The 24,527-nt window shown below is 43.3% G+C and overlaps 2 protein-coding genes across 2 annotated transcripts in view; one reads left to right on the forward strand and one right to left on the reverse strand.

Annotated features, from left to right (window-relative positions):
- Positions 1 to 4,631, forward strand: part of btd (biotinidase) — a 13,370-nt gene extending 8,739 nt beyond the window's left edge. The window contains exons 2-6 of the mRNA XM_037693237.1: positions 2,232 to 2,381; positions 3,023 to 3,174; positions 3,256 to 3,433; positions 3,509 to 4,072; positions 4,144 to 4,631. Of these exons, the coding sequence (XP_037549165.1) occupies positions 2,232 to 2,381; positions 3,023 to 3,174; positions 3,256 to 3,433; positions 3,509 to 4,072; positions 4,144 to 4,416 (1,317 nt within the window). The 3' untranslated portion in view covers positions 4,417 to 4,631. The remainder of the gene's footprint in view (positions 1 to 2,231; positions 2,382 to 3,022; positions 3,175 to 3,255; positions 3,434 to 3,508; positions 4,073 to 4,143) is intronic.
- Positions 4,626 to 23,481, reverse strand: LOC119425693 (serine/threonine-protein phosphatase 6 regulatory ankyrin repeat subunit A; the record flags this gene model as incomplete). The annotated part of the gene is given in 26 exon segments (XM_037693236.1): positions 4,626 to 5,796; positions 5,906 to 5,997; positions 6,078 to 6,160; positions 9,860 to 9,942; positions 11,078 to 11,226; positions 11,302 to 11,385; positions 11,464 to 11,551; positions 11,639 to 11,858; positions 12,970 to 13,087; positions 13,245 to 13,332; positions 13,441 to 13,642; positions 13,749 to 13,823; positions 14,051 to 14,077; positions 14,163 to 14,274; positions 14,377 to 14,517; positions 14,655 to 14,723; positions 14,930 to 14,993; positions 15,074 to 15,156; positions 15,880 to 15,994; positions 16,117 to 16,195; positions 16,649 to 16,753; positions 16,830 to 16,937; positions 17,097 to 17,239; positions 17,348 to 17,435; positions 21,346 to 21,546; positions 23,411 to 23,481. Coding segments are annotated over 24 exon segments (2,715 nt in total). The 3' UTR covers positions 4,626 to 5,497.
- Between the last annotated feature and the right edge of the window lie 1,046 nt (positions 23,482 to 24,527).

Consider the following 24,527-nt stretch of genomic DNA (forward strand, 5'->3'; position numbering starts at 1 on the left):
TTGTTTAGAGAACCTTTTCATGATATGCTAATTTTTTGGGACAGGCATTTTGGGTTTTCATGAGCTGTATGCCATAATCATCAGTATTAAAACAATTAAAGACCTGAAATATTTCAGTTGGTGTGCAATGAATCTGAAATATATGAAAGTTTATTTTTTATCATTACATTATGGAAAATAATGACCTTTATCACAATATGCTAATTTTTTGAGAAGGACCTGTATAACTTTATCTGTTGAGTAAGAGTACTATCTGTAATATGTTGACATAAGTCACATATCAGTTTTGTTTTTGACTCTTTCATTGTAACCATAAACACACACCAACATAAAGTTTTCATCATTAATTTCTGTTATCACCATCAGCCAGTGCCCGTTTGTGTCACTAGTATGATTTAAAATCTTGCCTGGAAATCTGTTCAACAGAATCAAAACACCTGCTGAGTGTGACGTCCCATGACTGACAACAATAGAATCACCCCACTGTAACTTCCAAAAGTTCACATCATCTTCACCAGAATGAGTTTCTTGTAGGAAAACACAATTAGCTCTTTGCTCCTTACAAAAAAGAAAAAAACAGTTTTTCGTTTCACATTGTTTTTAAGCCCCCGAGCATTCAAAGAAATAAAAGATAATATACCTAAAAACTTTTGAGGTAGAACACGGAATCATAAGATGTGCAGGAATGAGAAATCTTGTCCCATCTACTATCAGAACAAGGTGCATTTAACTTTTAAGACATATCAGGTGAATCAAAACATTATCTATTATTGAGATCATTTATCGGTAATAACACTCTGAATAAAATTCAGAGTGAAAAGCTCAGTGAGTGTCTATGAAGGGTCGACTCTCCGGTTGTTGATCAGAGCGTATCCTTCCTTCAGGAAAGCTCTCTGCCCTCGCTGTCTGGCATCTCGTACCAGCGGCCACAACTTCTTGCGAGCTTCCCTGTCCTCTTTGGAGAAATCTTCTTCAAACTGGATACGCTTCTCCTGACAGACCCTGGCATCCTTGGATCTCTTCCAGACCTCGTCTCGAACCGTTCTTGCCACGAACTGGATTATTATTGACCGCGGAGCGTTGTTTGAAGTGGCGGGGTCACTCTTCCTTCCCAGGCAATGTACGGTGTCGACTGTCCCACGAAGCTGATCCACTGAGATGCGCACCACGCTGGTCAAAATGCCAATGACCTCCTCTCTGGTGTCCTCCCCCTCTTTTTGTATCGAGCTTGTTCCATCACAGACTCCTTCAGCTGTTTGTTCTCCTCTTCAAGCTCTCTGACTGTTTCCTGCAGCCCCTCGATGTTCTTTGTTCACATTAATAGCAGCAGCATTCTCCTCAATCTTTCTCTCATACTTCTGCAGAAGTTCAGTTTGTGCATCCATCTTTCTCGTCAGTGAACTCACAGCTTCTAGAAAAGTCTTGAGGTCGCACTCACGCTGAGGGTCGGCGTTGCCTTCCTTCAGCCTTTTAGGGTGGGGAGGTTTAGTTGGAGTGTGTTCCTGGTTGATCTTCTCCGTCTTAGACATCTGTTGGTCAGCACTAACGTCTGTATTTTTGCAGTCTCCATCTTCACTCACACTGGGAAGAGCGACCAGGCCGTAGTCATGTTCGTCCATCGTAGCTAACGTTTCGTCCACCTGTTAGCCCGTTCAAGAAAAGACACTTGTAAAGTTTATATTTCGCTACAAAAAAAAATCACCAGACTTCTTAGAAGCTTTCAATGAACTCGCTGCGTGTAGCAAAAGCACACGACATTACATTCAAGGACTGGACACAAACTATTTACACCGGAGACTGCAAGCTGCGACTGCTCACTCCGCCATCTTCGGAAGACTCACATCTGGAGCGATACCTGCGTCCAGAAGCAGCGCTCGCTCAGTGGGCGATCAGGATCTGCCAGAATAGCCTTGTTCACTGACCTCACCTTAGGTCAGTCATAATTTATCTCAGGATAGAAGTTATGCTTCTTAAACTTGTAAAGATCAAATTCTGCTTGATTGATGTCACAGATCAGATGAGGCGATGTTTATCATCGGGGTGACTTGATGATCAAAGTAGTTTATATTTTGTCATCAATATTACAATCAGGTTTCTCTCGTAAATGAGCCCCCGAGGCTCCATGGGGTTAACCTGTATAAATAAAGGTTGAATGTTTGACACAAGTTTTGTGATTGTTTTTGTTTGTTTTTTGATCAGCTGATGAACCCGTTTCATCTGCTCTCACTCAGGGTGCTCAGATACTTGTGTTTCCAGAAGACGGCATTCATGGTTTTAACTACACCCGTTCATCCATCTATGGCTATTTAGAAACGGTTCCTGACCCCCAGCAGGAGAGCTGGAACCCCTGCGAGGAGCCACACAGGCACAACAACACTGAGGTAAAGAGGCAGTTACATCAAACGAGCTCACATTCAACTTCTGTGGACACGGATGTTAAAAAAATGACACCACAACTCATTTGAGCCATTTTGTTTGTACAGCGTCAGTTCATAACAAAAGTTATTCCACTGAACAACACGTCGTGACATTTTGAAATGCTAATTAGTAAAAGTTGTAGCAGGCCGAGTGGTTTCTAAGCAACACATCGGTGTCATTAGAAAAAACATCTCCCTTCTAACAAGAAACCTTTCAGCAGAACCAGGCTCGGGACAGGTGGTCATCTACCTTGACCTGGCAGGACGAAGTGGTGACAGGAGTCTAAGCCTAGAGCAGTATATCTATAGGATAACTCGGGAAACCAAAGCCAACCCTAACTATAGGATTTATCAAAACAGAAAGTCTTAAGCCGAGTCTTAAAAGTAGACAGCGTCAGCTTCACAGAAAGAAATTGGAGGTTGGCTCCACACAAGAGCCTGATAACTTAAAGCTCTGCCTACCATTTTACTGTTAGAAACTCTAGGAACCACAAGTAAACCTGCATTCTGACAGCAAACTGCTTCATACAGAAATATGAAACAAGCGTTTTAATGTAAGATGAAACCAAGTTATATGGAGTGTTTATATCACGTTTGTCACGTAGGTTCTCCAGAGACTGAGCTGTATGGCCCGTCGCTACAACCTCTACCTAGTGGCAAACATGGCTGATCTGCAACCCTGTCCCCTGAAAACAGACCCGTCCACAGCCTGTCCTTCTGATGGACGCTGGCAGTTCAACACCAATGTGGTTTTCAGGTGCTGAGTGCAGCTTCAGTAAAAAGAAGTGATCATATTTGTCTTTTTTTTATAACTTAAACCTTTGTTTTCCCCACACAGTTCTGATGGTCTCCTGGTGGCACGCTATCATAAACACAACCTTTACTTTGAGGAGTCCTTTAACACACCTCCACGAGCAGAAATCGTTACGTTTGAAACACCTTTCGCTGGGAAGTTTGGCCTCATCATCTGCTTTGACATCTTGTTCAAACATCCTACAGTAACTCTTGTGGAAAAGGTAGAAAACACACCGACACGACAACTTACTGAAAATATTTGACCCCATTTACTCCAGTTTTTACTCCTCTTCCAGGATGTCCGTCAGCTGATCTTCCCCACGGCCTGGATGAACCAGCTCCCCCTGCTGGACTCCATTCAGTTTCAGTGGGCATTCAGCATGGGCGCCAACGTTACTCTGCTGGCTGCCAACGTTCGGAACGACCGACTCGGCATGACAGGAAGTGGCATCTACACCCCTTCTTCTGCCACCTACCACCACGCCAAGAGGGGCGACCCAGAGGAGGGCAGGCTGCTTGTGGCCAGGGTGCCAGTCTTAGACCCGCTGTGGGGGAGACAGAATACTGCAGTAGATACGACTGCCTCCACACCATCGCTGGCTGCCACGGCTGCTTACTGCCACACGGACAGCTGTGCTGATCCTCCTCCACCCACCTACCCCACCTTCACGTCATCCATGATGCATGACCCGTTTAAATTTGTCCTCCTAAAGGAATCGGGGGGCGAACTCACGGTGTGCGACGGCACCTTTTGTTGCCACCTTCAGTACAAGTGGACAGCACACGATAAACAAAAGGAGCTCTATGCACTGGGAGCATTCTCAGGAACGCACACTGTGAACGGACGTTACGCCGTGCAGGTAAAAATCACATTCTGATGGTTTTAAAGCACTTTTCTACCAGTGATCATCTACCTCCGCTCCATCTACAGGTGTGTGCAGTGGTCCGCTGTGCAGACACAGAGGCCAGCTCCTGTGGGCAGGAAGTGGAGGAGGCCGAGTCAAAGATGGACTTCTTGTTGGAGGGGCGCTTCGAGACCAGACACGTGTACCCTGCAGTGCTGGCAAGCCGTCTGGTCCTGGAGAAGCCTGAGCAGCTGGAGACAACTGCAGATGGGAGAGTGGCCATGAAACACTCGAGCACGACCCGTGGCTTGGTCACTGCCTCTCTGTACGGACGAAGGTACCACCTGGACGATGAATGAACAGCTCGGGGAAAGAGAACAGCCGACATCCGAACTCTTCAGGTTTCATTGAATTTGGCATCTTGCATCATTTTGCAGACATCGAAACGATCAGCAGTAATCAATATTATTGATTTTTATGGTGGCTGTAACACGTTTTCTTGAATACACAAACTAAACCAAAACAAATGTTTATTCATTTGTTACTTAATCTTTACAAACATTGCACCAAGTATCCAACCTCTGTCTGAAATTTGCATAATCCTAAAAAGGCAATATTTAGTAATGTCTGTCTTCATCGCTCACACACTCTCACACACGCACGCACACACACAGTCACTGCTTTCAGCCTCCAGTACAGAAAACAATCATTAAATAGTTTCAGCATTGAAAGGTGACAATCCCACAGGTCGTTCATTCAGGTTGAAACAGCTGTACAGGAAATGGGTCTGACATCTACCTGCTGTCACAATCAGCTCTCAGACATATAAATATAAAGAATTCATTAATGACTGGTGGTTTCATAATCATCTACTCAACATGATTAACGTTCGTGACAGTCGTCAGGGTCTGCATGACAGCTGAACGAGGAACTATAAATAAAAAAGCATTAAGTACAGTAGGAAAGAACCTTAATCAGCTGGTCCCATTAGACTGTTCCTCTGTTGCTTCAGGCAATCATGCTTTAAAAAACATCCTCTGAGCCTTACATCACTTGGAGCTCTTGTAAGAAACAGGTTCAAACCTTTGAAAAGGGTTAAAACCATTTAAGAGAAAATCCACAAACGGTTCAAGCTTAGCTCATAAAATAAAATACTGTTTCATATTTGAAAAGATACAGGTCATGTTACTGACCGTGCAGTGCTGTCAGGGCTAAAAACTGTAGTGTGTCTGCACTTTCATCTACACTGTAGTTCCCCTTGAGTGGGGATGCACCTTAGGATAACAGGTATGTGGTTTATATAAAGGTTATTTTTAGATTTTGAAGAAGCTTACCTAAAAATAACCTGCCCCATTGTCTCCATCTGTCTGTCAGTTATCTGTTAAGGCTCCTGAGTGGCTGGCTAGCCCGCCAGAATTATCTACAGGTCTGTCCCTGTCCTCAGTACGTCTCCGAGTCGGAGTCATTCAGTTCATCATCTGCAGAAATGGAGGACAGCGGCCTCTCGGGCCTGCAGTACGAGGTGTGGTCAGGTCTCAGAGCGGGTGGGGTGTCAAAGGCAACACCTTTGGAGATGTGGTTCGAGGCGGGGTGGTGGTTGATGACCGTCTGAGTGAGAGACAGGGTGGGTAAGGCTGCTATCGTGACCATGGGTGAGGTGGGCATCATTGAGTTGAGGATGAGAGCCAAGCAGTCGGCTACATCACGATTTGGAGCACAAGCCAAAGCTGGGGTGTAACCTGAGTGAATAAGAAACAGGTGGGGTGGGGGTGGGGGGGAGATGGGTCATAAGTCACCCATAAATTAAATAATTATTGTGCATCCTGAAACATCGAGAAAAATGCTGACCATTTTCATCCACTGCTAACACGCTGGCTCCTTTCACCAACAGCTCCTGGACGACGACTGTCAGGCCCATTCTGGCTGCAACGTGCAGTGGCCTGTGGGGGGAGGGGGGGGTACACAGTTACAAGATGTCCAGTCAGAGAACAGGTACGTGCTTCTGTGTTGGACGACATACGTCTGGAGCGCAGTGTTGGTGCAGTTGATGAGGTTCTTGTCGCTGATTTTCTCCAGAATCAACAAGGCACTCGTTTCGTGACCCTGAAAGGAAAGAAGCAGCTTCATTCAGCTCCCTCTCCCGTCTTTACATGAGTTTAACATCATTTACATGCACATGTAGTACAGCTGTCATTTCTAACCCGGGCCCCAAGCCCAGCCCGAATTTGGGTCGGGCCAGGTCATAATAATGCGCTGGATGGGGGGGCCGGGTGAGAAGGGGTTCTCTGCAGACCAAAAGTGGGCGTTTCTGGCGAGTAGGCGTTTATGGGCGGCGAACACTGATTGGCTAACAGTATTTAATAGGCGTTTGTCGGCGGCGAACACTGATTGGCTGTGGGTAACCTTTAAAGTCACGAGGATTATTGATGAGGTAACGTTTCTTTGCGATGTTTGACAAAGAAATATGGTTTATTGTACTTATAAAGCATGTTATGTTTTCACTTATGCATATTATTGAAGTACGTTTATTGTAGGTCACGATAGTTTCGACCGTTCTCTCGTTGTTGTCGTAACGCACTGAGGTAAAGTGAACCTCCACAGCAGCTCTCACTGTGCACGTTTACAACAACTGGGTGGTGCTTTTCAAAATAAAAGCTGAAAATAAAAGTTCTTAATACTTGAAAAATAAATATTTAAAAGCTGAGTATAACTGAAAAATATGAAAAACAAATAAATAATAGTTGTTATTAGCTGAAAAATAAATAAATAAAAGCTGTTAATTATATCTATGTCTTTCTGCCATGTCAGGAACCACTCTCACTTCAGGTTGACTCTAGAAGACCCCAAGATGTTGCTCAACAATGTTGACCAACATCTGATGTTGACTTTCAAAATAAATCACCTCCAAAGTTTAACATAGTTCATAGTAATAGTCAAAAGTTGCTGACCTTGTTGCAACATGAGTTAACACAAACATGAGTGTAAATTGTCAATGATTCAATAATGAGTAATAACTTATTCAATAAAAAGTCTGTAATTTGTCAATAATAGTCAATAATTCATTCAAGAATAGATTATGGGTGTTTGGTATGGCTCAGTGGCTAAAATGGGTTGGATGTTAGAGAAATTACTTAATTTTAAATTACCTGAATGTACAAATTCCTTCATTTATAGTTAAACTTTAGGAAATCAACTTTTTTTTTCCTTGTGAAAAAAATATCAAAATTAACTTTAAAATCCAATCCAGGATTAAGTAACAACTAGCAACACCCTAACTGTACTATGTTCTGTGTTTCCAACAGATGCTATGATGACTTCTAAAAATGGATGTCCCAATAAACACATTAAAAAAATTCAATGATGCATCAAATGTTGTCTGAGTATGTTTTAAGGTAATAAAAAAATGTGAAATCTGGAAAACAAAGAGAATTCCTGAATCTGTCTTGTGTGCGGGCAGCACGGTGGCACAACTGGTAGAGCTGCTGCCTCTCGGTGAGCAGGTCCCTGGTTCAAACCCGGGTCCAGGGGCCTTTCTGGGTGGAGTTTGCATGTTCTCTCCGTGCATGCGTGGGTTTTCTCCAGGTACTCCGGTTTCCTCCCACAGACCAAAAACATGCATGTTAGGCTGATTGGTAACTCTAAATTGCCCCTAGGTGTGAGTGAGAGAGTGAATGTTTGTTTGTCTCATTTGTCTCTATGTGGCCCTGTGATGGACTTGTGACCCGTCCAGGGTGTCCCCCACCCCTCGCACAGTGATTGCTGGACATGGGCACCAGCGACCCCCGTGACCCAAAATGGAATAAACGGGTAAAGATAATGGATGGATGGATGGATGTCTTGTGTGCTTTGATGTGTACATAAGTTTATTGGAGGTCCTGAAACAACTTTTCTGAGAACACAAAAGATTTTTATTTTACCTTTGGCCAAGATGTCAGTTTGAAATCAGGCTGCTTACTGCAAAACCAAGAGTTTTTTTTAAGATGGTCTTCATTTGTATTGTTTTGTCGACTAAGCTAAATGTAATTTCTAAAATATGGATAAATCTGATCTCATCATGCAGCATGAGCAACTGGGTATAGGTGTGAGGGCCAAAAGTCTGGTTATGTACTGACTCCTAAATGTGCTGGTTTTCTACTGAAACATGGAGTAGGGTTGACCTTTAAAATGTGAGACAGCTGAGGAAGTTAACCAGTAAACAGAATACCTGCTCCAGGTGCAGAAATCTGACAGAACCTGAGAATCACTCATCTGCAGTGACTGCAGGTTGAACAAGACAATGTGAATTTAAAGGAAACATCCTTTGTCCCAAGGCCAGTTTAAGTATCATTAATATTTTTCTTTCTTTATGAATCGATTGTAACTTTGTTCACATTTTTCAACAACCAAAATGGAATTTGTTTTTTAATGTTATGGCTAGGTATTAAAAAAAAAACCCAACATTTAGCTCTCCCCATTACCCAGTTATGTTGCTCTTATTTTGAAATGTAACCGGAAGTTCTGTGTTAAGAGAGGCGAAAAAAGAAGTTATGGAGACGCCGCGGCAGTAAACTGGAGCAATGTCGAACCGAGACGCCGCTAATGTCGAACCGGTTAACACCATAGACATAATATGCCTGTGGTTAACACAATCTGCCAATAACACCTTGTTTTTAGACATAATGTGTCTGTGGTTACGGCATTTTATCGTTCAGCCTTTTTTTCTATCGTCCAATCAGATGTGGCCGGCCAGACACGCCCATTTTTCTATCGTCCAATCAGGTGCGGCCGGCCAGACACGCCTATTTTCATATAGTCCAATCAGATATGATCGCCCAGATACGCCCATTTTCCTATAGTCCAATCAGATATGACCGCCCAGATACGCCTTCCGAATTTGGCTGCAGAGATACCTACTTGGGCCGGGTCGGTGTCAGGCTTTTGATTGCGTCAGCAGACGCTTGCGGGTGAAGATCCAATTATATGGCAACATGGCTTGCCATATAATCACCAGCCGCACGTGGCCAATTCACCGCGAGCTGACCGACCTTGAAAGAGGTAAAAAAAAGTTGAGCTTCAGATGGACTGTACTGCCAGGAAGTGATCCATCGCCCAAATGGATGTTCAGCCGCTGCACTCCGCACACGTGCACCCGACGACCCAAACAGGTGCGATCCCAAAGCAGACATGTCAGAGTAGGGTCCATGTCTGAATAATGCAGAATGCAGCAGAAGCAGGGATTTAATGCGCTTTGATGGTCATGAAAGGACAAACACGCCCTCAGCTCCGATCTTCTGACCCCTTTATTCAGCCACGCATGTCCGCAGAGAGTTTATATCTATATAAGCAGTCAGTTCATTTGTCGGGTCCGGGTGGGGTTCAGAAATGATGGCTACGGGCTGGGGCTGGGGCTGGGTTTGGGTCGAATTTTTTGGGCTGAATGCGACTCTAACGTGTAGCCATGCCAGCTTGTGCATTTTTTCACCAACATTTTTAGGGAGTGGAGAAAAGTTAAACCAGCTGTGTGTTCCTGCATCTGTTGGAACCAGACCACAGACGTGCAGGAAAAAACACAACAACTACTGGGACATTTTAAATAAAGAGCAGATCTGTGGGTTAGTACATTTACTGCACAACAGTTGACTGATTACCAAGTCACTGCACAGGTTTACAGCACTTAACACCATCATAGTGTTCTGTTCATGGTGCTTCTCTTATGGTCTGAACATTTTTACCACAAAAATGTAGAGAATCCAACCTGGTGTATTTTTATAGTTCAATAAAAAGTAAACACAACTTGTTTTTGCATAAATCACTGGCTGTTACCTTACTACAGGCTAGATGCAGAGCGGTGTTCTTGTTTGTGTCCTGCAGAGACAGGTCTGCTTTACCGCTGCTCACCAGCACTTCTGTAACACAAGAATTAAACCAATTACTAGAGTTGTGAAAGATAAACCGATACGACCGGATATCCAGTTGGACAAACTATTTATATGGCTGCATCGGTAGCAGCCGTATAAATCAACAGCAACCAGCCACAAATACTGAGATGAATCGGTTTAAGAGACATGGACAGGGTATCGCAAGACAAGCAATACGTTGACAGTGCGTCTCTAAAACAGCATGTGAGCAGGGAATGCCCGCGAAGCTATTCTCACGCATGCTCCGTAGCTCACCAAGACGACGAGAAAGGATGAAAATAGTAGCAGCGCTAGCGAGTCACAGCGGAAGATTTTCAGTACAGCAGCCAGACAAAAATCTAAAGTGTGGAACGTTTTTGGGTTTTACAAGAACGGAAAACTCGACAAAAACCACGCTATTTGTAAGCTATGCAGAGCACCTCTGAAGTACACTGGTAGCACAACAGACCTTGACCAACATGCAACGAGAAAACACAGAGGAGTATGGCGAACTTCTCAAGCCCCATAACATCGAGCAGGAGCAGGCAGCTGCCACACAGAGAGCGACGGGTAACGTTATCACTAAATTTTACGGGCAACTCGGCGACAGTTCATCACGAGCTAAGGATATAACGGCATCAATAACCCGTTTTATCGCTAAGGGCTTATGGCCATACGATATAGTGGAGGGGGAAGGATTTCAGGATTTGGTTCATACGTTAAGAGCCCAGATATAAGATTCCGTCATTGGTAATTGTTTTCTATTTCAGATGATAAACCTCCTTGTAAAAAGAAAATTGTCAGCGCTGGACCAGCTAGATCTGTGAGGGACCAGGCCATTGAAGAAGTCAAGAGGTACAGAGAGCGTGATCCTTTGCCCCTAAAGACAAAACCACTACAGTGATGGAAAGAGCAACAGGACTTGAAGCTGCTGTCATCTACGGTTCAAAGGTATAATCGAAAGGCGAATCGAATCAAATCGTTCTGCTTTTAAAATATATCGTTTTTGAATCGAACCGTAACCTTTGTATCTAGATGCGTATCGAATCGTCTCACACAGAGATGTGCAACACTACTAATTACACACGAGGAGTCTCCAAAGGGAATAGTTTCAGTTCATCCCTGCGTGTCTGTAAGCACTCACCCACAGCGTTTGTCTGCCCGTTAACAGCGGCCATCATCAGTGGGGTCGTGTGCGTCTGAGTGTCGATAACGTTTGCCTGAGCCCTGTGGCTCAGAAGAAGGGAAACACACTCCACATGGTCAGAAAAGGCTGCAGCATGAAGGGGGGTCCTGCAACCAGAAACATTCTGAAATGAACCGACTGACGGAGAACAGTTTTTATGAAAAGTATCCACCATCTCTAACCTTCCTTTGGAGTCAGCAGTGTTGACAATACTTTCACCCAAAGAGTCGATCAACATCTCAGCCACCCCCTCGTTATCGTTCATACTGAAACACAAAACCTGTCACATAGACCGGATCTATCCATGTATCATTGTTCATGAGTACAAACAGCTGATGTCTTACACAGCACAGTGCAGTGGGCTGAACGAGTTGCCTTTAACGGTTCTGAACACCTCGTGATCCAACAGAACCTCCACACACGCATCGTAACCTAAAAGGATGGACAGAAGAACGTTTGCACAGTTTCAGCTTCAGACAGAGCCAAAGATGCTGACGGTGTCGTGATGTACTCCAGTACCGTTGTAGCAGGCCCAGTGCAGCGGTGTGTAGCCTTGGTTGTCTGCGAGGTGTGTGTGAGCGAGAGATGAGCTGGCATTTTGCAGGAGGGTACCTAGAATACCCACATGACCACAAGCTGATGCCAGGTGCAGCGGGGTGCGGCCCCGGATGTCCCTTACGCACACACTGACCCCTCGCTGGAGTAACGCCTCTGCACACTCCTCCTGACCCACCACAGCCTACGACAAATATATCATCATCAACCAATTCTATACTACAATTTATATTAAAAAAATACATATAATGTAATAAAGTAATTCTGTAACCATTTTTTGAAGTAATCAAAGCAAAAAGGAAAATAAAGAAGATAAAGACCAAACAGTCCAAAAATTCAGGATAAACGTTCACAACAATTAAAAGGGATGAAACAAGTTTGCATACTCAAAATACTTTCATTCATGTACAGGTGAGCTTGACAGAGTAGGCAACAGGCTAAGGAGCAAATATGTGTTCTCTTCTTTCAGGTGCTAATTTAGCAAATGCTGTATAAATAATAGAAATGTTCACAAAATTGCACAAAAACTGAATGTGAGAGGCAAAAAGTCTAAACTTAAATTGCCTCCAAGTCACAAAATGTTCTCATGAATACCGTACTTGACGCCGTACACGTCACATCAGTCCAAATATGTTTAATAAAGTGGTAAAAAACATAAATTTGCCGCTTCGCCATATAAGTTGCATCTATTGTGCGTCACCACTGACCAACCAGAAACATGGGCCGGTGTTGTGCCAAAAATCGATTGGCTGCCAAACGGCAGCCACGGGAGCGTACTACACAGAACTTTAACGAGAATGTAACAAGATTAATGTTTAAAAACAATTATTTGTTTGCTTGAAATTATAGTAAAGGTGTGTCTCAGCTGAACTTTTCCTTAATAAATGCACTTTAACGATCAAATCAGCTGCAGTTCTCCTGGGCGGTGAAATGAAGCTGATTTGACGTTTGCTCCAGGAGTTCCTGAGCGAGACGAAGGTGGCTTTGTACGGCAAGCCAAGTGTCTCATTAATAGCCACTTTGAACTATTAATGAGACACTTGGCTTGCCATATTCGTCGAGGGCCCTCTAGTGGCTGAAAATGGTAGTGTTCAATATTTTCCATGTCAGAGTGAATGAAATCATCAGATCTCAGTCAAAAATTTAATTATAAATATGGGGGGGGGGACGTATATTAGTTGCTTCGGTGTACAAGTTAAAGGACTTGCAAATTTATGCAAAAACGTGCGACTTGTTTGGTGAAAAATACGGTAGATGAGTTTAATTTGTGACGTTGGTGAAAGTGTTTATCTCACCCCGCGGTGCAGTGCTGTCCGGCCCCAGCGGTCCTGAGTCTCCACACAGGCTCCTTGACTGAGCAGAGAGTACACACACTCTGTGTGTCCGCTCAGCACCGCCAGCATCAGAGGAGTCCTGAGCACATGGTGGAAATATGACCCAACTCAACAAGGTTTGTTTTTTCAGCTAACACCACTCAGTGATATATCTACAAACATAGCGGGATAATACATTTCAAGAAAAGCGCATGTCTGAAGCCATTCCTGTGTCCACGCATTCTGTTCACACTCACTGTCCGTTGGTGTCTTGTGCGTCCACGTTAATGTGTTGGTTGTTGTGGCTCAGAAGCAGGTGAAGGCACTCTGGGTGGCCATTCATAGCTGCAGCAGACAAACACAAATATGCACACGTGCACTTTAGCTTGGTTTTTCTGCAGAAATAGCTCATCATAAAGTTTCCTTTGGTTGGGCACGTCTCTGCGTTTATACCTGCAGCATGTAAGGCTGTCTTTTTGTGTATGTAGTCACGAGCCATTGGGGAGGCGCTGTGATGCAGCAACAGGGACGCGCATTCCTGATGCCCCCTTGAGCAAGCCAGACTGAGGGGGGTACGTCCGTCTGGGCTGCGCACGTCTACATCCAACAGGGACGACAAGAGAACCTCTAACGCTCCACAGTGTCCATGGTAAGCCTGGATAAACCAAAGGACCACATCAAACAAATTAAAGGACAGCCACATCTGGACTGTGAGAGGCACATAAAGACAAATACAAACACTTTTAAATCTTCTAACTCACCGCCAGATGGAGTGGACTGAGCGAGGCCTGGCTCTCCGAGTCTCTGGGGATGTCTGTGCCTGATGTCTCCAGTAACTGACACACAAATGACACACGTTACTCATGAGGATCAAGATTTTCACTTGTCAAGCTCCAAGAGCTTTAAATGTGGTTCAAGTTATAAAGCGCAGATGCAAGGATTATAAAAGAGCTCACACTAATGTTAGGCGTAAACAGGGCTGCACCTTCTTTACGACTAATCACTACAATTCAACAAAAAGCTGCAAACTGTTGGAGCTCAAAGGTTTACTGAAATTTCTTACCACATCAAGAGGTCTCACGCTTGAGATCTGAAAGAAACAAACAGATTTTGTGACTTTTTTTACTTGCAGAAAATTTAAAAACATTTTCAGTCACTGTAAAAACTGTCCTCACCAGTTCCAGGCAGAGTGTGCGCCCGTAGGCCGAGGCGTAGTGCACCGCACTGTAACCCTGTTTGTCTCTCACGCCTGGATCAGCATCGTTCCTCAGCAGGTACTCCACACATCTGACGAGCAAAAAGTTCATTTTTTGTTTGCTTAACACCAACGTCTTCCTCTGAATTAAGAGGTGCGCAAACGATGGAGGTTAAACACAGAGATCAACGTACTTTCCATCTGTGTCAGCTGCAGCAGCGTAGTGTAAGGGGCTGCAGCCTCTCTGGTCCAACTCGTTAACGCTCGCCCCAGAGCCCACCAGTGCAAACACACACTGGTAGTTACAGTTGGCTGATGCATAATGCAGTGGAGCCCTGGGAGGAACACAGATTCAAAATAGCTACTGTTTCAGCCTTTTCAACATTTACTGTTTTCTATCTGTTACTAGATGCAACGTTGCCACTGTGTCTGTTCGTGCAGCTGCGGTCATTAGTTTGACCTTTGACTTTACCTTCCAAAGTTGTCCTTTCTGTTGAAGTCTGCTCCTATGTTTAACAGCAAGTTCAGACACTCCAGGTTCCTATTTGGAGAGCAAATATTGAAAAGTGATACACTAAAGAGTTGTGTATTAATTAAGAATCAGGAGAATATTTCAGGACGTCGTTTTTCGTGACACATTCAACCTATATAATAAACAACAGTACAAAAAATATGTAAACACAAAGCAAATAATGGAAGACCAGACATAAAACAAGAGTGAACAGCACAGGAAGAGAAACTATTCACCCTCCAGCTGCAGCAGCATGAAGACAGGTCCTTCCAAAGTCATCAGGAGTGTCTATGACGAACCCTGCACAAATATGCAACAAGCAGCAAGTTGGACGTGAACCAGGTGGCTCCACAGCAAACATGGTGTCAGCGTGAATATACCTGAGGACAGCAGCTTCCTGCAACAATCTGAGAAGCCGCTGAGAGCTGTCAGGTGTAGAGGCAACATCCCATGAATCCCTCTCCTACAAGGGCAAAGACAAGCTATTACAGGCCCAACGGTTAATGTTATGAGCTTATAAAAATGTTAAACATCCCGAGTCATTGCAGTTTAATTGTTTATGTAGCATTCTCACTATTGTGATACATTTTTCTTCCGTACATTTTTCAGCGCATTTCTCGTCCCGCAGTTTTCAAACTATTTCAATAAAATCATAAATCAACATTCAGCTCTTTCAGGACAATCCAACTATGACTTTTGGTATTGGTGCCGCTTTAGCTTTTTGAAATATTTAGCATTTTCTGCCATTTTTGTTCTCATAGAAAATGAATTGAGCTCATTTTACATCCTTCACATCTTTAGATCGGTTTACAACCTTTTACTGCTCCTTTCACATTTTGTTCTGCTTCAGCTTCTTTCTGCAAATTTAAACTTTTTTCAGCTACTTTCAGCTAATTTCAGCTTTTTGAGCCAATTTTTGTGCTAATTTCTGCCTAATCTTAATTCAGCAAATATGTGTTCTTTCTGCTTTCTTCTTCTAATCTAGGCCTGTTCTTTCATTTCAGCTACAATTTAGCAAGTTTTAACTAATTTCAGCTGTTTTTCTGCAAATTCTTCAGCAATAAGCATTCACACTGCATTTTTGCAGGAAATGTAATTTCTGTAGTTTGTATTTATACCTTTTATAAATACAGCAGAAAATATACAGAGAGAGAAACAGACAGGTTAAATATCACGTCTTACTGACTTGACAGTGTTGGCTCCGTGTTTGATGAGCGCTGTGATGATGAGCTCATGGCCATGGCGGGCAGCAATGTGAAGGGCGGTGTTTCTGCTTTTATCTTCACAGTCAACGTCAGCTCCTACACGAAAACTAAATGTATTTAGTAATCTGTACGGTTTAAGCTTGTTCTGAATACTTTGAACACAGCAAATTCACAGTTGAGAAACAGAGCACACTGGCAGGAGGATGAGGGGGTCGCACCGTTTTGAATGAGGGTCTGGGAGCAGGAGAACCTTCCATGTGTAGCTGCCATGTGAAGGGGGGTCTTCCCATCCTTACTCTGAACAGACAGATCAAACAGAGAGGCAGAAAGGAAAAAACAAAAATTTAAAGTGAGAAGCTAATCAAATGTGAGTAACGGTACAGAAACATGAACAAAAGCTAAGACAGACCCCTTGTGAACAACCCACCCACTAACATAATCCCTGAGCAGCTTGCTGCCTCAGGGAGTCACTCCCTCCCCTCCACTGTCCATATGGCCTTGCATCTTGAGGCTGTGGAAAACCCAGTATCAGTTTCCATCACACCCACCAAAGTGTTAAGCCATTTGATTTCAGTTCTCTGTCACATCCTGAGCAGGGCACACACTCACAGGAGCTGGGGATGTGATATAAGGTCTTGTTTTTATTATTTACACTGTCCACACAGTCTAGTCTCTGTAAGCACACTTCAGTTTTGTTACTGCAAAACAAACACTGCTTCTCAGGTAAACTTAAGCTTCACGTGGACACACCTTCAAGTTGATGTGCGCTCCATGGGCCAGCAGCAACTCCTGGCACAGCGCACCTTGACGCGAGGAAGAGGCAAAGTGAAGTGGAGAAAAGCCCCTCTCGTTCACCTACAGACACCAAACAACTCGGTTAAAAAGAAACGTACAGCAAATTTACCTCAGGCAATCAGTGGTGAACGCTGACCTGGTTTACATCGGCGCCTGCTTCGATGAGCTCACCAACCACCACATCTTGACCGTTGTAACAAGCTAAATGGAGAGGTGTGTTCCCATAGGCATTACCCTCATTCACCTGCGCAGAGAGGAACAATCTCAGTTTTTCTTTTGAAAACACAGTAACGTGTGTTTATATGTGATATTTAGTTAAATACTTACATTAGCTTTGTTTAAGAAAATATGCAGCTCATTTCTAAGCTACTGGTCATGCACATGTGTGTTTGTCAGTACTAACATGGACACCAAGGCTTAGCAGGTAGTGAACTGTGCTGCTCATCCCACTGGAGGCCGCTGCGTGAAGCGGTGTGTAGGCCTTCTTGTCCTTACAGTCGACCTCAGCTCCACTGGCAACCAGTAACTTCACAACTTCCAGATGACCTGATACAAAGAAGAGAGACAGAGAAAAAAATCTCATCCAAGAAATGTACAATTTGCCCCATCTGTTAAAAAGACAATTACAGTTTTGTTTAATCACAGTAATCTCACCCATGTAGGCCGCCCAGTGAATGGCTCTCCTGTCCTTCTTGTCAAATGCATTGATGTTGGCTCCTCTGGACAGCAGCAACTTCACCATCTGACACAGATTACTTGAATTAATTAAGTGTTGATGAACAAAACCCATTTCCAGAAAAGTTGGGAAGTTTCCTCAAGACTTTTAATAAATCTGAATACTTTGTTACAGATTCAAGTACGCATACGGTGAGAATCAATCAACAGAGGACACCATCTCCTCTGTGGTCCACACTGCTCTCACCAACCTGGAGCAGAAGGACTCCTACGTCCATATGCTCTTTGTGGACTTCACATCTGCCTTCAACACCATGATCCCCCAAACCCTGATGGACAAACTACACTAGGACTATGCCCCTCCCTATGCAACTGGGTCCTAGACTTCTTAAAGAGACCTCGGTCTGTGAGAATCCACAACTTCTCATCCACCATAACTCTCAGCACTGGCTTCCCTCAGGGCTGTGTGCTGAGCCCTCTCCAGTTCACTCTGCTCACGTATGATTGTGCAGCTACCCATCCAGGCTGTCATATTGTAAAGTTTGCAGATGATACAGTGGTGGTGGGATGCATCACAAACAATGATGAGTCCAGCTACAGGCAGGAGCTGGAACACCTGGAGAGCTGGTGCAGAAAGAGTAACCTTCACATCAATGTGAAGAAGACAAAGGAGTTTGTTGTGGACTTAAAAAAAAAAGAAACACATATACCCCCCGCAAACATAATAGGATCTGCGGTGGACGTGGTCTCCAGCTACAAGTGTGTACGTGAATGACAACATCAGCTGGAGCAACAACACAACCAGCCTGATCAAGAAACATCATCAGAGACTCTACTTCCTCAGACGGCTGAGACGAGCTGGTCTGGGAAGCTCAGTCCTCACCTCCTTCTACAGGTGTGCAGTGGAGAGCATCCTGTGCTCCAGCATCAACGTGTGGCATGGAGGCTGCACAGCTGCAGAAAGAAAAGCTTTGCAGAGAGTGGTGAAGGCTGCACAGAAGATGTTGGAGTCAGTCTCCCCACCATCACAGACATCTACACCTCCAGATGCAGGAAGAGGGCCACCTGCATCATGAAGGACCCCACTCACCCAGCACACACACTTATTGTCCCGCTCCCCTCAGGAAGGAGGTTAAGGAGCATTAAGTGTAGAACCACTAGACTGAGGAACAGCTTCTACCCTGAGGCTGTTAGACTCATGAATCTCTACCCAGAATAATCACTGTGAAAAAATCACATCATGTTGCTGCTGATCTGTTTCATGTTGCTGCTGATCTGTTTCATGTTGCTGTGTTTGTGTGCTCATCTGCTCACACAGACTCATGTTCGTGCTGCTGTTCGGCGTATTGTTTTTATGCTATTAGTGCTTAGTGTATATGTAGTTAACATCTATCTTATATCTTAGATCTTATACTGTTTTTTCTTTTACATTTTATTGTTGGATGTAACTGGGACCCTGTGTACATAATTTTGTTCCACCACAGGTACCACATGTGGGGCGGCTGTGGCTGAGTGGTTAGAGCAGTCGTCCTCCAATGCAAGAGTTGGGGGTTCGAATCCACCAGCAGTCACATGCTGAAGTGTCCCTGGGCAAGACAATGAACCCCTCATAGCCTCTGATGTGTGTCCCATCAGTGTTTGAATGTGATAAAGCTCTGATTAGTCTCTTTAGAATGATTTGTTCAATGAGCTTTGTAAAGATCTAGTAGAGTGCAGTATGAATGGGTAAATGAGGCACAGATTGTTGTAAAGCGCTTTGAGTATCTTGAAATAAGATAGAAAGGCGCTATATAAGTACAGTCCATTTACCATTTACATGTGATGCGAATGACAAATAAAGAATCTTGACGTACACAATTACTATCGGTTTTTAAACTGACCCACTGACCATTTTATGACTATTTTAAACAAGTCTACAGTTAGATGCCAGACAAACAAAAAATGTTCGAATAAAAACTTAAAAGAGGGAATAACAAGTTATCACATGTCTGGATGATTCTTAGATCGGCTGATCATTTTGTGACGGTGAGGGTGTTGAATTTGGGAATAAAAGGTGAACCGAGCGAAGCCTGAGGCCTTTTTGACCAATCAGAAAACAGAAATATAACCTTATACTGTTTTTATGCAAAGAGGTAGATCAACTCTGCTTAGAAATACAGCAGAGTTCTCTGGAAGCAAGCTCATCGTAGAGAGAATGAGCTACAGCTGATGAGATCAGTCCATATTAACCTGTTTAAAAATGTGTTTCAGTACCTTTGTACAAACCGGATTCCAAAAAAGTTGGGACACTAAACAAATTGTGAATAAAAACTGAATGCAATGATGTGGAGATGGCAAATGTCAATATTTTATTCGTAATATAACATAGATGACAGATCAAAAGTTTAAACTGAGTAAATGTAACATTTAAATGAAAAATATGTTGATTCAAAATTTCAGTGTCAACAAATCCAAAAAAAGTTGGGACAAGTAGCAATAAGTGGCTGGCAAAAGGAAATTGAGCATATAACAAACAGCTGGAAGACCAATTAACACTAATTAGGTCAACTGACAACATGATTGGGTATAAAAAGAGCTTCTCAGAGTGTCAGTGTCTCTCAGAAGCCAAGATGGTAAGAGGATCACCAATTCCACCATTGTTGCGCAGAAAGATAGTGCAGCAATACCAGAATGGTTTTACCCAGCGTAAAATAGCAAAGACTTTTAAGTTATCATCATCAACCGTGCATAACATCATCAAAAGATTCAGAGAATCTGGAACAATCGCTGTGTGTAAGGGTCAAGACCGTAAAACTCTACTGGATGCTCGTGATCTCCGGGCCCTTAAACGTCACTGCACCTCAAACAGGAATGCCACTGTCAAGGAAATAACAGAATGGGCTCAGGAATACTTCCAGAAAGCATTGTCAGTGAACACCATCCACCGTGCCATCTGCCGTTGCCAGCTGAAACTCTACAGTGCAAAGAGGAAGCCATTTCTAAGCAAGCTCCACAAGCTCAGACGTTTGCACTGGGCCAGGGGTCATTTAAAATGGAGTGTGGCAAAATGGAAGACTGTTCTGTGGTCAGATGAGTCACGATTTGAAGTTCTTTATGGAACACTGGGACGCCATGTCATCCGGACCAGAGAGGACAAGGATAGCCCAAGTTGTTATCAACGCTCCGTTCAGAAGCCTGCATCACTGATGGTATGGGGTTGCATGAGCGCTTGTGGCATGGGCAGCTTGCATGTCTGGAAAGGCACCATTAATGCAGAGAACTATGTTCAGGTTCTAGAACAACATATGCTCCCATCTAGACATCATCTCTTTCAGGGAAGACCCTGCATTTTTCAACACGATAATGCCAGACCACATTCTGCAGCAATCACAAACCATGGCTACGTAGGAGAAGGATCCGTGTACTGAAATGGCCAGCCTGCAGTCCAGATCTTTCACCTATAGAGAACATTTGGAGCATCATAAAGAGGAAGGTGCGACAAAGAAGGCCCAAGACGATTGAACAGTTAGAGGCCTGTATTAGACATGAATGGGAGAGCATTCCTATTTCTAAACTTGAGAAACTGGTCTCCTCTGTCTCCAGACGTCTGTTGAGTGTTGTAAGAAGAAGGGGGGATGCCACACAGTGGTAAAAATGGACTTGTCCCAACTTTTTTGGGATTTGTTGACCCCATGAAATTTGGAAACAACAGATTTTTCCCTTAAAATGATACATTCTCTCAGTTTAAACTTTTGATCTGTGATTTGTGTTTTATTCTGAATAAAATATTAGATGTTGGCACCTCCACATCATTGCATTCAGTTTTTATTCACAATTTGTTTAGTGTCCCAACTTTTTTGGAATCCGGTTTGTACTTGAGTGTACAACAAAATGTTCAGACCAAAAAAAAATCTTATTAAAAGGCTTTACTGCAATTAAAAACATCATAACTTTTTGAAGGCATGTTTCGTCTGTGCATGTAAGAACAATGAACCAACCTCTACGTGTCCACTGAAGGCAGCGTGGTGCAGGGCGGTGCGTCCCGCCCGGTCAGAAACATTGACATTGCTCAGAAGTGGGGCCAAAGCCTCGGCACAGCGGACGGCCTTGTTGCTTGCTGCTACATGCAGCGGTGTCTGCCAGTTTTTGTCCCGAGCGTTAACGTCCGCACTGTGCTTCAACAACACTGCCACCGCATCCTGAACAGAAAGCAAGCACGGGTCAGACTGTGCAGGCACAGTTCACTGGAAAACAGCTGTTTGCTCAAACAAAGTTCACGCCAGTGTTTGCAGGTGGCTATATAGGTGCTTAAAATTGTTTTGCTATTCTTAGAGGACTGTGAAGCTGAAAATAGACCTGAGAAAATAAAAGGACACGAGCGGCTGTGTTAGTTTGGGCACAGTGCCCAGAATGAAGAATACATGAACAGATGTTGATGGATTATTAAACATAATATGAATAATCCCACTTAATTAAATCTCTGCATGTATGCTTTAAGATCTATTTTTGGAAAAGGAGTTAATTTTTCTAAACAAACAGTTATTTAAAGCATGAGGCTCAAAAACATTGATTTGTGTAAAACATGCCTAAGGGGCCGTTTACACGGCGTGTATTTTTAGTGAATCCACAGGTTTCTCTCTGCGGATCTGCTGATCATTTACACGACACCAGTGCCCCCCTCTATGAATCCGGAGGTTTCTGAACCCACCTTCCAGAGTGGAGGTTTTTCTCTGACACCCCGCTGATAATGTAAACATCTCCCGCTGAGGCTTTGTGTTAAACCACATGCGCACGCGCGGACAGACGCTATATTTCTATCAACATGGCGGCGGATACACTGCTTTCATAACTATGACTGATGGAATATATTTTAATCTTGTAGTTAATCTACGTCAGATTCCAGGTGCTGTGACCAACGTCTGTGTTGGAAGAGACACAATCTGATCCAGTTCTAATGTTGCTGTTTATAGAACGAGGCATGCGCACACGTCGCACTGCACTAGAACATACTACATGTGTTAAATAATAACAGTTTAATAATAATAAACAGTATTTATGTTGGTGTGAGATATAATGAAGCTCTGAGCTAAATGAAGCTATCTGGACATTATGTAATTCGAATTATGTGATTAAAATGATGCTAAACATATTGCATGTTACTAAAGTTGAACATGAAGACATCAGGTTTAATTTTTATTTATTTATTTAACACCACAAACTGTATGTCACACAAACACTGATAATTAAACTGAACACACAATTAAAACAAGTTAACTGTAAACTACGTTAATGAACTGGACTCTTGTTTTCATCCTGGATGTCCCACGTTGTTCATCTGGCTCGTTCAGGCTGTCTCTCCTTTGATTAATGCAGCTTAAAATATTTAATGGATTGAATAAAACAAATGAGGGGAATTATAAATAAATAGTTCATCCAACATCTCTGTCTCTTCAACGTCCTCCTGCAGTGCACCTGGGCCGAGCCTCCTTCAGAACCGGTCTGCCTGGTGGAAGGACAGCTTCTTCTTCTTTCAGGAAAAATAAAAACTCAGCTGGTTGTTGTGTGATCAAAGTAAACACAAACTAACATTATTAAGAACGTTGAGTTACCTGCTGTAAAACAGCTACTGATGATCACGGAGTAAAGTCCGACATCGTCGACTCGGTTCTGGTCCACGCAGCGACCGGTATGGAGCTGAAGCGGTCCCGCTTGGCATCAAATCTGTCGACTCTTATCCAAAATTCAGCCAAAATCCAGCTTTAACTTGTTAAATTGTTGTTAGCTGAAGTTTTAGCCCAGAGGAAAGGAGCATGCCGAGGCAGCACGCATGCTCATTAGGTGAAGGTACAAAATTCACAGCACCATCTAATGACCCGGCATGGTAACTACAGCGTATTCAGTGGGGCGGTGGGATTCCTCTGGATGCATGTAAACACAAAATGCGTCCATGTCAACGCGGATCTTTTCCTCTAATTAAAATACGAAAAAACCTACGTTTCCCCCCCATCGTGTCCGTGTAAATAGGGCCCAAGTTTTAGTTGAATAATTCAAAAACCATGTTACCTCACTACAGGAAGCCACGGCTCGGTGAAGAGGAGTCAACCACTTGTTATCTTTGGCATTAACTCGAGCTCCTTGAAAACAAAACAAAATAAAAATCAGACATGTCAACAACACCTGACACTCATTAATTTAATGTTGTTTATGGCTGCTTCTGTTTGTGTCTGTGTCTGAAAAACCTGACACTCAGACATGACATAAAATGTCTATCATTCTAAAAATGCACGTAAAGATAAACAAGATTAAAAAACTAAAAGGAAAAAAGTCAATTTATTTACAAAGTACAAATATTTTTCACCTGACTTACAGGAAACGTTGAGCCACCAGTGCCTAGAAGGCACAACATTTTATACGCCTTTTCGGCATAGCTTGGATGTTAAAATAGCCCCAGGGTTGCACCTGTTGCTCACTCTTCACAGCACCAAACACACTCAACACATTCTCACACATGTACATATGCAATCCCTCCAACCTACTCTTGTGTTACTCCAGTTTAAGCCCCCCCCACGTTATGTGCCTAACTCATGGTGTAGAGACCAGACAGACCCCCATCAGGTGATTGATAAGAAAAAAGTAATGTCAGTAGCTGCTGGTGAGTTGGTTGCAAAAGTTAAAATAAACATGTAGAAATGAAATTTATTATTGCTTTTAATTTATTGTCCTCTTTCCAAAAATGTTCATTTATTTCTTCTGAGGCACAATGATTAGTAATAATTGAATTATTTAAATAGTAAAATCAAAGATCTAGCATTCCTTGAAGGAAATCATATCATCCAATGTCAAAGTTTTAGACTACCGTATTTTCACTGTGCACGTCGCACCGCCCGTATAAGTTGCATCAGTCCAAATATGTCTAATGAAGTGGAAAAATCCATAAATACGTCGCTCCGCCGTATAAGTTGCATCTATTATGAGTCACCGCTGACAACTCAGAAATGTGTGCTGGTGTTGTGCCAAAAATTGATTAGCTGCCAAATGGCAGCCGTGGGAGCGTGCACGGGAGGACTTTAACAAGAATTTAACAAGATTAACACTTAGGCCTTATTTACACGGACACTGTGGGGGGAAACGTAGGTTTTTTCGTATGCTAATTAGAGGAAAAGATCCGCGTTGACATGGT

This window comes from Nematolebias whitei, chromosome 19, assembly GCF_014905685.2.
Source record: "Nematolebias whitei isolate Nwh7 chromosome 19, NemWhi1, whole genome shotgun sequence".
Lineage (NCBI taxonomy): Eukaryota > Metazoa > Chordata > Actinopteri > Cyprinodontiformes > Rivulidae > Nematolebias > Nematolebias whitei.